At 41.4% G+C, this 12,488-nt stretch overlaps 1 protein-coding gene across 1 annotated transcript; it reads right to left on the bottom strand.

Moving 5' to 3' along the window:
- Positions 1–878: 878 nt before the first annotated feature.
- Positions 879–10,599, bottom strand: LOC135703030 (probable cytochrome P450 28a5). Its single transcript, XM_065224130.1, has 4 exons — positions 10,351–10,599; positions 2,180–2,423; positions 2,014–2,115; positions 879–1,935 (listed from the first exon to the last, which is right to left on the bottom strand). Exons 1-4 carry the CDS (start codon positions 10,536–10,538, stop codon positions 967–969), a joined length of 1,503 nt encoding a protein of 500 aa, XP_065080202.1. The 5' UTR covers positions 10,539–10,599; the 3' UTR covers positions 879–966.
- Between the last annotated feature and the right edge of the window lie 1,889 nt (positions 10,600–12,488).

Raw genomic sequence — 12,488 nt, 5'->3', positions numbered from 1 at the left:
CACGGCCACTTGTCGAGAGCAGAATTCAATCTTAGTCAATTATATTATTATCATGGTTAATGTTAGCGAAACTCGTGGCTTACTGATAAATAAATTATGCAATCTCGAGTGAATGATGATGCGCTATCTCCTTGTGCTATACTTTTAGAATTTGATTGTTTTGTAGCGAAAACTAAATAAGATGAAAGACCGCTTAGAGAATTCAAATCCATATTTTCAGTAATCATTTATCTTTGAAAACCGGGTTGAAATGAGTTTCATGGGACCCTATTGAAATTTGTTTTGCTTGTACATTTGGATCTGGAGGCATGACCAGATAGACCGCATTGGCTACTCTCCCTCTATGCAGCGTATGAAAAACATGTTTTGGGATTTAAATCTCCCTCTTAAATGGTGGATACATACATGTAGATTATCAGAAAGGCTACATATTGGGGGTATTTTTGGAAATAAAAGTGACTCTCTATCACTAGTGAGCATGAGCACGGTTGGCCGTACAATTCAGTTACTATTCCGCGGTTGACCAAGTCCAGCGAAATTTGCACAAAGAACCAAATTAATAAACCTTGGGTTCTATTCTCAGTGTGCAAGATCCAGTGAATCAGTACTTTCAACGGCACCGGCCACATCCTTACGATCATCGGGAGGAAAAGGAATGATAGTTCGACACCCGTTGCTACTAGAGACTGAGAACACCGCTCCACGATTGTCACGGGAAGGACGTTTTTTGTTAGTAAGAAGAGCGATGCACCCTATAAACTCAGTAATGTAAAGGGGCTTGGAAAAGAACCCACGGTCTTATGCTCAGGTTACTTGTGACAAAATGTGTCTAAAGGGTAATTTTCGTCCAAAATAAAAACAACTAGAACTGCAACATTTTCCTGTTTGTTTAATGTATGTTTATTAGTTTGCATGATAATTGCCTGTGGACTGTGCCGAATATCATTGAGTTTTGAACGAATCCCTCTACTTAGTTGGTTTGTACTTCAACCAGATGCCACCCACTGGATACAACATAAACAAATTAGGATCATATTTCAGCGGAACCTGTGTTTTTGAATCTACCGATATTTCAAATTTGTCCAAAATCTCTACAATTCCCCTTTTCACTTGGGCAACGGCAAATCGCATTCCTAGACACATTCTGGGACCTTCACCGAAAGGGAAGTATACACCTCGTTCTCTGTACGGTTTGGATCCACCGTTTTCTGGTGAGAACCTGTCCGGGTTGTACTTGTCTGGTTGTTCGTAGTATTGTGGATCTAGCTGAACAGCGTATGGAATAACAACTGTGGTTCCTGCAGAAACAGAAATTTTCTTATCCTTCGGTCCAACTAGAACTGTGTCCTCAGTGCATCGTTTCGCCAGTACTGGAATGACTGGATGCAGTCGCAGTGTTTCGTTGAGGACCTGATCGAGGAAGGTCATTTCTCCAATGTTATCGTAAGTGATGCCTCCTTTGCTAGCTTGTACGTTCCGAATTTCCTCTCTCAGTCTCTTCTGTATTTCTGGGTGAGATGCCAAGTTATAGAGACAGTAGGTCATAATCAAACTTGATGTTTCGAATCCATCAGCAAAGAACGATACACCGTGACCTGCCATATCGATTTCGGAAATTTGCTTCTTCTCTTGCAGTGAAAGTAGATGATCCAGATAGTCATTTCGTACGATGTTATTTTTTTTACGGTGATGGATGGCATCTTTCATGATGCGAATGAAGAATTCTTCAACCTCCCGGGGAATGAACGTAAATTTATAAAAGTTCTTAACGGAAGGCAGGAAGGTAGTAATCAGTAGAATAAGCTGGGCGGAGAAGTTGAAGTCCATTATCCGTCGACCCATCTCTCGAATTTCCGGGTTATCTTTTGAGAATGATTGAGCGTCGATGGCAAATACGCAATTCGAAACGACATCTGTGGTATATTTGGCCATGAGCTAGTGGAGGAAAATAGTTGCAAAGATTTGTCATTAGTTTCCATGATGCTTTATATCGTTTTTAATTGAGATTTTTACCTCCTTCGTGTCAAGACTGCTTTCATCGTGCTCTATTTTATTATTGACATATTCAGTCATTTTCACACATACTTCATCCATGAGAACCGACAACGCCTTTATCTGTAATTAATAGCGCTGGTTAGCATAGGCTTATTAAGAGCCTCATCATACATCTTATAATTACTCTGTTGTTAGTGAAAGCGGGTGTGATCTCCGCTCGACGAGTTTTCCATTTTTCGCCTGACAAACTGAACGGGTTTCGGGCAAAAAGTGGATCCGACTTCTCATCTACTACGTCCGAGAAGTCGTTCGCTGCAAAGTGCCGGAATCCCTTCGAAAGGACCTCTTTGATTAGCTCTGGATCACGAATCATCAACTGGGGTGTTCGAACACTAATGTATCCCACGACGGGTTCAGTATTGAAATCGCTGTGAATAAAAATGAATGAATATCCGTTAAGCCATTGACGTCAACAATTATTCTGGCATCACTTCCAGTAATATTACTGTGATTCCTGTGTTCTTTTTATTCCCCGATTGCTACTGTCAAATCGACCAACCAACAACTGGCTCTGATTTGACAAAAAATTGGCTCAATATCGCTACCCGATTGTCAAGTCCCGTCCTAGGACGTAGGAGCTGTTGTTCGGAATGCCCATAGTACAGTCAGGAATCCTTATTGCCGGGGTAACAGGGGTGTGAATAAGGAACCGCGAATAAGGATACCCAAAGCTTATGGGATTTTCACTAATAGGAGCTGTGGTGGATTATCTCATATGTTTCTATGTATAGAGCTATACTGTCTTCGACAAAGTTGTTGTACTGGGATAGATCAATAAGCCTGTGCCATTGGATTCAGGTTTAATTGGGAACTACGCCGCTAGAGGCGCTTCACTTTTATCTTACTTGTGACGGATGCTATAATATATAGATCATACACCCAACCGGTGGATGTAAGATTCGCTTACAATTATGTGGGATTCATCATCAGTGGAGACCACATGAACCGAGGATGCGATATACCTAGCTGCGGTCCAATGCAAGAAAATTGAAGACCGAAAAATGTAGAGTGTATTAGTGAGGTAAATTAATTATGTCGAAAAAAAAAATAGGAAAAAGGTTGCCGACTGGACTCGAACAACGAAAGTTGCGGTTATCAGACCTGTGCTTTCTCCACTGCTCTCTCCATGCCTCTGAATAAGGATAGCCTAAAAGCAAACAAGAAGTGCTCATTTCCTCTCACACTCGACTTCGCATGCTTTTTCTGCTGGAGAGATTCGAGGCAAGTGTGTGCGTCGTTCTACCAACAATCAATACGAAACTAACGATTTTAAATTGGCTCACCACTTTAGTAGCCTATTGGTCCCAAGCAAACGATTGACGTACCCTATTCTAGTTGAAATTCTATTACTACACAATTTTTGTTTTGATTCGCTATGAAAGTTTGACAGATAACATCAGGGGTGTGTGGATTCATGCAGAACATGCAGGGGTGATGAAATAGCTTGGGACTGCTTGGGACCGTTGTTCTGGTACTGAGTGAGCCAAAAATAATAATGACTTTCTTCGGGACCCAGTGGTCTTAGAGTTACCTCTATGGTTCTACCATGTTATACATAAAAATTAAGGCAAATGCTTGCTTGTGTAGGTGAAAGCACAGACAGAACACGAAATAAAAAAGGCAAAAAACCATTACATCGCCTGCAAGGTCAACTTCTAACATTCGCTGCGATGTTCATATACAGAGGATGATAGGAAATGGAACTAACATTCATTGTAATAGATTTTTGGTTTGCGTGTAGGTCCAACATAGAATATTTCGTGATACTGGCCATATAGAAAGTTACTGTCTTCAGCAAAGTTGTTCAAGTGACCAAGTCCTTTCGGATGGTGGCCATATTCGTTCAAAACTCTCTCACTTCGCAGCGCTAGTGTGCATATGAGCTTGCTATATAAGCTGTATCTCAAAATTCTTGCCATATAGAAGGCAAGGAAAGTTGGTCAGGTGACCAAGTCCTTTCGGATAGTGGTCATATTATTTAAGAACTCTCTCACTACGCAGCGCTAGTGTGCACATGAACTTCCTTTATATATTATGTCTGGAAAGCTTGTCCATATAAGATGTTGCTGTGCAATGTGAGGACACGAAACGTAAGAAGGATGACGTGTAGAGAGGCTGTAAATCGATTTCGGACGCCATTTTAAAATCCAAGATGGTGGTCATCGGTTCAAAAAAACTGTCAAATACCCTTCAATATGGTTTTCGGAAAGTGAACGACGTGTAGAGGCTGGAAATTGATGCCAGACGCCATTTTGAAATCCAACATGGCAGCCATCTGTTCAAGAAAAAATGTCAAATACGCTACAATATGGGTATTTTTGGAAAGGGTATGACGTATAGAGGCCGGAAATCGATGCCAGACGTCATTTTGGAATCCAAGATGGCAGCCATCGGTTCAAGAAAAACTGTCAAATACCCTACAATATGGGTATTTCCGAAAAGGGGATGACGTGTAGAGGCCGGAAAAGGATACCAGACGTCATTTTGGAATCAAGATGGCGGCCATAGGTTCAAGAAAAACTGTTAAATACCCTACAATATGGGTATTTCTGGATAGGGGATAACGTGTAGAGGCCAGAAATCATTGCCAGACGGCATTTTGGAATCCAAGATGGTGACCACCAGGTCAAGAAAACTGTCAAATACTCTACAATATGGGTATTTCCGGAGAGGGAACGACACGTAAAGACCAGAAATGGATGCCATTTGATCGTTGGGTAAAAAAGAAATTTAAAGTGTTCAGTATTGCCTTAAACAAGTGTTCATTTGTGATGAAACAAAACTGTTTTAGAAAAAAAAAAAACGCTTCAAAGATCTTATGTCTCAGAGCACCTGAAAACAATGCCGGGACCGAAAGGGGACAAACAAGGGTTCTCAATCATGTTTTTCTCTAAAGCGAAATTTACAGGAAGTAAATCTCCCTGGGCATTATCGTGGCAACAAGAAAGGTTGGATGACCCGAGAATTATTTGAGGACTGTATAAACGACTGCTTCTCACCACAGTTGGAGGATTTTTGCGCAGCCAAGAACATTAGCTTCATCAACAATTTCAAGCAGAAGTATGTCAAGAGAAGTTACTGTTTTATTCTGGAAACAGCCGAGAATGAAGGCCTTTCACTAGCGGATACATGAAAGTAGTTCAGTATCAAGAATTGTTTCGACTGCTTGGATGTGGTTCTAAAGGACATAAAACAAAGCACGTTGGTAAACTGCTAGAAGAAAATTCTTCCGTCGTATTTCGCGAATTAACAATGCAATGAAGACGACAACGAGGATTTGCAGATCATGTCCGAAATTCAACAAATGCACGGAAAGTTTAGTGCGCCGTGGATAAGAAATACGGTGAAATCAACGAAATCATAAGAGATAAACCGGCTACAGCAGATGAAATTGTTAGCGAACTGAACCCATCTACAATGAATATGGATTATATTTTCATCCCACCACGGCAGAAATTGACTTCAAAATAAATCAACTCTCCGAGTTCGAAAGCTCCAACAATTGAAAAGGTCCTATCAACTTTTATAAACAAAATCGGCTTCTTTCCTCGACAATCGAACGCAAATTATCGGCATCATCGGATAGGGGAATCTTTCCCCAATCCAAAGATAGTGTTAGTTTGCGTTGGTGAGACTTGAATCACGAGAAAACGGTTTCCGAAGTTCTGTTCGCAATAGCGGATGTGCTCGTTTCTATTGTTGGTCGTGATTTGCTCGATTGGTTCCGCTCTTTGACAGCTCAATTGGTTCCCGAGATCCTATCCGCCAGACTATGAATATAGCGACTATAGTGTCCACCGTTTGCTTCGATAGTGACAAAATTCAATATGACAGCGTTTGGAGGGGAAGACAAATATCATGAATATTTTAATATTCATGCAATTTGGCATGATAATCAAAATCGCCCGAATCCACACTCCTTAGGTTGTAATGAACTTTTTGTTGTTGTCTTTGATGTAAACGAATCAGTTGAATGTAGATTTCAAAATTTCTCTTTATTTTTTATATAGGTATGTGTTAAGTGACTGACGGCTTTAGCAATATGTACCTTTACCTCTGCTTATGGACTTTGTTTACCCCCAAACGATAAAAGATGTTGTCGAAGCCGGCATTTCCCTTAGTCGATTTTTTTGATACTCTTGAATAGTCGCCATTATTACAGATTTGATTAAAGAATTATAGAAACATCATTGAACTATAATTTAGAATAATTAATAATGAAGTGAGAATGCTCGTTCTGAATTTACTAAAGACGAACGAACAGGTTTAAGTGCAATAAATACAAATAACAAATACTTTCCCAGCTGCCCTTTGCCACAATAAAACTAAATGCAATTGGTTTAATTCCACTAAATGAAATACGTTTCTGATTGCCGTATGATCTAATGTAAAGCGATTTAAATCGGTACTGGTCGGCAACTAATTAATTCAAATTGTTAGGAATATGAACGTAAAGTAAGGTTGGAGATGTACTCTAGATAGAGCAAGTATGAAATTTTGAAAGAGCAAAAGTACGAGAGAACAGAACCATGTGGACATGTTGTTTCGCTACTCGAGGTGTTTGTGTCAAAGTACATGTTACTAATGTGACCTGTACTATTGCTGGTCCGCAGAAAACTGCACATTTAGCGAAATAAAACATAAGAAGAAGAGTCAGTAACACAGCTGTCGAATTGATGTGCACTAAAAAATTCAAAAACAAGTTTCAAATGATGTAGAGCTACAGGGCAAGGAGAATTTTTACAGTCAACTGAATGCCGTCGTTGATAAGGTTCCAAAGGGTGACATCAAGATCTACACTGGCGACTTCAATGCAAATATCGGCTCCGATAACACGCACTGTGAGCGTGTCATGGGACTTCATGGTCTCGGCGAAATGAGCGAATACGGTGAACTGTTTGCAGAATTTTGTGGCAATAACTATATGGTGACCGGGGGTTCACTCTTCCCTCAATCGGTCAGTGTACAAAGTCACGTGGGTTTCCCGTGATGGACATACCGAAAATCAGATCGACCATGCATCAACCGAAAATGGAGACGGAGCCTTCTTGATGTCCGGAATAAACGCAGCGCTGGCATCGCGTCTGACCATCGCCTTCTAATCGGTGAGATCCGCCTACGCATGGCGTGGATCCAGCGACGGGAGGAGAGAATCGGCGGCGGTTCAACACACACCGATTTGAAGATCCAGCGGTAAAAAGCTCTTTCGTTGAAGAACTTGAGACTCGAGCTGCGGACGTTCCAGAAGGTGGCAGCGTAGAAGAACAATGCACGGCCATCAAGAATGCCTTTATAGAAACAAGCGAGAGCAACCTGGCGAAAGATTGAGGAGCGTAGAGAAGCAAAAGCCGCGATAGAGCGGGCGAGAGCCAGAGAAGCCAAGAACGAAGCCCGTCAACGGTACTCGGCTCTACAAAAGGAAGTCAAGCGCTCTTGCAGACGGGACAAGCGAGCATGGGTGAACTCCCTGACTGACGAAGGGGAGAAAGCCGCAAACACTGACAATATACGCCTCCTCTACGATATCTCACGACGCTTGAGTGGAGCAAGTATGAACCCAAGGATGCCAGTGATGGACACGACTGGACAGTTGCTTACCGACCCCACTGACGAGCTGAAACGCTGGTTTGAGCACTTCGAACAACTTCTTCAAGTTTCGACAGCTAACCAGCCATCAATATCTCGGCATGGTCCGCCTAGGTTGCGTCAATTCCGAGGTCCCATCACTGCAGGAGATTGAATCAGTTATCCGAATCATGACATCTAACAACGCTCCAGGGGATGATCGCATATCAGCAGAGATGCTGACCCCATGCTATCCGCTCAAATGTTGCATCAACTATTCTATAATATCTGGGACACCGCGACTTTTCCGGCCGACTGGGTGCAGGGCGTCTCAGTGAAGGTTCGGAAGAAGGAGGAACTGACTGTCTGCGACAATTGGCGAGGCATTATGTTACTGTGTATTGTTCTTAAAGTTCTGTGCAAAGTTATCCTGAATTGGATACAGGAGAAGATCGACGGGGCTCTATGGCGGCAGCAGGCAGGATTCCGTACCGGAAGATCTTGTGTGGACCATATTATCACGCTACGCATCATCCTGGAGCAGGTCATGAATTCCAAGAGTCCCTTTATTTGGTAATAATTGACTACGAAAAAGCTTTCGGCCGACTCAATAACGAGAATCTGTGGGGCACCCTGCGACGCAAGGGAGTCCCAAACCGTGGACTGCTTTGGCAGCCTATCACCATGGAGCATCTCAACGACTTCTATTTGGCTGATAATGTTGCTCTACTAGCACAACGGCGTTCTGATATGCAGAGTAAGCTCAATGACCTAGCCGAACGCTTCTCTGCGCCGGGTCTCATCATCAACGGGCAACCCTTCCAACTTTACGGTAGATGGGCAAGCCAAAAAGCGTCGGACGGCGGGACCAAGAGCGACATAGGTGCACGAATCAAGAAGGCTGCCTTTGCGAGTTTACAAAACGTATGAAGATCAAAACAGAAAAGTCAATGCACCAAAATACGAATTTTCAACTCGAACGTGAAATCTTTGTTTTTATACGCCAGCGAGACGTGGTGCGGTATATAATTCGTGCCTGGTGGCCTCACAACTGGATCTCGAATGCCGAACTTTATCGTCGATGTCATCAGAAGCCGATAGCAACAGAAAGTCTAGACCGAAAGCGGAGGTGGGTCGACCACACACTTCGACGAGGCGGAAACGAAATCTGCAAGCAAGCGCTGGATTGGAATCCGGTAGGACATTGCAGCAGAGGCAGGGGCTCATGGCAGCGGAGCCTCAACAAGGAAATAAAGCAAGTCGATAGGAATCTGACCTTTGCCCAGGTCAAGGCAAAAGCGAGCAGCCGCCCAGAATGGAAGTTTTTCACGTTGGCCCTTTGCATGGACCCTTAAGTTAGTAAGTAAAAATGTTAAATATATCATTTGTCTTGTTAAATGTTAAATGTTGAAATATTAATTTTAAATTTTAAGTGAAATGGCAAACGGAAAACGTTAAAATAAAGCCATGAATTAAAATTCTATAGTTTCATATAAAACACATGTCAAATGTTAAACTATTGAAAGTATAAAACGTTAAGCCAAAGTACATACGTTAATTTAACATAAATTTTTATTTATTTAGAATTAATCATTTTAAAATCAAACCTTAAATACTTTTTTCGTGCGGTCCTGTGGGGTCGAATTCGGTTGTTGAAACAACTGCAGTCCCATTCGGATTTAACCGCAATATAGCCCATTTGGGTAAAGATCAGTGGGTTAAGTCGATCAGCGGGTCCAGATGAAAGTTGCGTACGGAAAGATGATTTTCAGTTTAAAATTTGTGACTTTTCTTAAAGCTTGTGACTTTTATGACGGTAGGTAAACCCAGTATTTCAATAATGGGTTTAGGGCCGGTAATGCCGGTTTTGAAACCTCCAGTTTCAGGCCAAAAAGCAAAAAAAATTTTTTTTTTGATTTTACTTCTCAGAATTAAACTTCGCATCATTGTTCGCTAGGGGCATTGAATCAAGTTTTGCTGGATTTGACTACCTCCTATTTTTTTTTTCAAAATGGTGCATTCGATATTTTTCCAATCATACAACGAAAACGGATCCTCTTATCGAAATGACGTCTGAGACAAAGTTGTAAGAAACTGGATTGCTTTTTTAGAAAAAAAATACTCATTGAAAAAAAATCACAAATTTCTAGCTATAAATGAAATGAACCGCTTAAAACTACAATAACAAAAAAAGTTAATTTTTTAGATGCATATACTTATGTTTATAAGCTATCAAACCAAGAATGCCAACTTTTCAGAAATGGTCACAATGGTCACTTCAAAATTGACCAAAATCGTAGACCATTAACTTTTAGTAAAATTTTTGAACTTATTCCGGGAAAATCCAAAAACTTCGTTTACAATTTTCCGGAAAAAATTATCAACCTTAATTTTTTATTCCGTTTGTATAACCATGAACTCAACGTGCTGCCAAAATTTAGTAACATTCTGAGACCATTTGGCCCGTTTTGTCTGACATATTATAGAACCATATCAAAACAATAACAATGATGATCAAATCCAAGTTCAGTTAAAGCCACATTTACTTTTCCTTCACTTTTATCATATCATTAAGTATGTAGAATCCCAAGTAACCATAGGCACGTTATTTCGTGGCTGAACAACGGCTATACCACTGTTTGCAAGTTTCGATGAGGCCCGTATTTAGCCAAAATAACGTGCCTATGGTTAGTTGGGTTTGGATCAACTCTCGTAAAAGTAATCACTCACTTGTACATCTTCTGATACTCGTAGTAAACGTGTCTTTTTTTAGTTAAAACACTGGGAAGGTTACCAAACAATAATCTCGGTTTGGGTCCTTTTACGTCAGCGTTATTCCAGCGGTTAAAGTTCCACGCAAGGAACAAATAGATGGCACCGAGGATGCCACCCAAAACTCCAACCACTGTCCACCACATCTTCGGTTACTTTGCTCTATCACTCGCCGCACTTGATGGCTAACTGAATGCCAAAAGTGTACTGATGCTACACCGGGCAGTCGACGAGAGTAAAATTCAATCTCAGTCAATTATAGCGCTATCATGGCCAGAATTAGCTGGGCAGCGCGCGACTGACTGATAAATAAATTTTGCAATCCAGAGTGAACTTGTATTTTCATGATGTGCAACTTTCTCGCGCGTGTGTTATTCTTCGAGGAATTGATTATTTTGTAGCGGCATCGGAATCGGAACGAAATGAGAGACTGTTGAGCACGAAAAAAAAAATCTAAATTCTATTTTTAGTAATCGCTGGAGAAGATGTGCGATCACCAAATGTTTTCATTTAGTAAGTATCTAAATAAACGCTCATACGAGGTGTCTTTTTCTATTCCAATAGTACATTACCATTCCAATCGGCCATGATATGAGATCATCATCACTAGTAATGTTGATAAGGCGTAGTATCTCTCGGTCGTATAATATTTGTGGTGTCGTAATTGATTGATTTATTGACAATACAAACTTTTTCCTAGGAGATGTGAAGTGAAAACTTTCCCTGGTATGGGTTGAATCAGATATGGTAAAGACTGAAACGCGCAAAAATTGGTCGACAAAAAAATCATTTCTTTCAGGCAAAGTTCATATCACAAAAATCTTCTTATTTTTCTTTTGGTAGTTCAATTCATATATTTAAAGGAAAAAAAGTTCGTTTATTCTTTTGGTTTGCGAAATCTGAACTGCCGTTCCTTCCGCTTAACCCCTTCCATTAAATTTTGCACAGCGACCTTATTCGCCGCCGAACGCCAGTTAGATTTAAACTGCTGCTCGTTTTCCATGGATTTATAAGTTTTTTTTTGAGATTCCGTTTGACCAAGGCCCAATACCATTCGATAGGGCGGTATTCTGGGCTGTTGGGAGGGTTGTGGTCTTTGTGTACCACAACCACGTTGTTCGCTTCGTACCACCCGATTGCCTTTTTCCCATAGTGGTAGTTCGCCAAGTCCGGCCAGAACAGCACAAGTCTATTATGTTGCTTTATTAATGGTAGCAGCCGCTTTTCCAGGCACTCCTGGACATAGATCTCTTGATTGATGGTTCCCGCAGTAATGAAAATGCCGCTTTATAGACCACACGTGCATAAAGTCTGCCAGACGAGATAATTTTTCGGGAACTTCGATAGTTTGATGGTTTTCGAAATTTCAGCCACCTTCCCTTTTCCTCCTGTTCCGGAAGCTTGAAATCCGACTTCACATAAGTTTCGTCGTCCATGATGACACAGTCGAACCAACCGGTGGAAACTAACGATTTTAAATTGTCTCACTACTTGACTAGCCTATTGGTCCCAAGTAAATCGATTAACGTACCCCATTCTAGCCAAAATTCTAGTTCTACACAATGTTTGTTTGATTAGCTATGGAAGTTTGACAGATAAAATGAGAAGTTCGTGGATTTTCCTATGTTTCGAGAGGTGCTTTGATTAGCTTGGGACCGAAGAGAGTACCAGAGCTGAGCCAAAAAGTTGAACACGTTTCTTCGGGACCTACTAGTCATAGAGCTACCTCTATGGTCGAACTTTGTGAGCAGATTCGTATACAGCTTTGAGGACCGCTGCTTTACCGACGTGTTTTGTTTGTAATCTCGGTTCGCCACCTTCACCTTCTTAAACATCGACAACCCGACTCGTTTCTTGGCCCGCTGCAAGTAGTATGGGAGATATTGAGCTTGCCAGCGACATCCCGGATGGAGAGATTAGGATTCCGCTTATATTTCACCGCCACCTTCTACGTCGTCGCTGCCACGTCCAGATTACGATTTCCGCCGCTTTCAGGCTTCCTGGAAGTCACCAGACGCTCCCCGAACACTTTTAAAACGTTTGTCACGGTCGATTTGGCCACATCCAGCAATTTTGGCAACTTGGCGTGTCTTGCT

Source organism: Ochlerotatus camptorhynchus, unplaced genomic scaffold (assembly GCF_037179485.1).
Source record: "Ochlerotatus camptorhynchus isolate MF236.1 unplaced genomic scaffold, CSIRO-AGI_Acam_v1.1 ptg000206l, whole genome shotgun sequence".
NCBI lineage: Eukaryota > Metazoa > Arthropoda > Insecta > Diptera > Culicidae > Ochlerotatus > Ochlerotatus camptorhynchus.
The sequence above is the reverse complement of the archived record's forward strand: the minus strand, read 5'-3'. Positions and strand labels throughout refer to the sequence as shown.

Excerpts from the sequence above, each read along its gene's own strand:
- LOC135703030 (XM_065224130.1), bottom strand. The coding sequence starts at position 10,538 with ATGTGGTGGACAGTGGTTGGAGTTTTGGGTGGCATCCTCGGTGCCATC. Across the intron at positions 2,424-10,350 it reads GAGTATCAGAAGATGTACAA|CGATTTCAATACTGAACCCG; the intron begins GTGAGTGATTAC and ends TTTTATTCACAG. Across the intron at positions 1,936-2,013 it reads GCAGTCTTGACACGAAGGAG|CTCATGGCCAAATATACCAC; the intron begins GTAAAAATCTCA and ends TTCCTCCACTAG.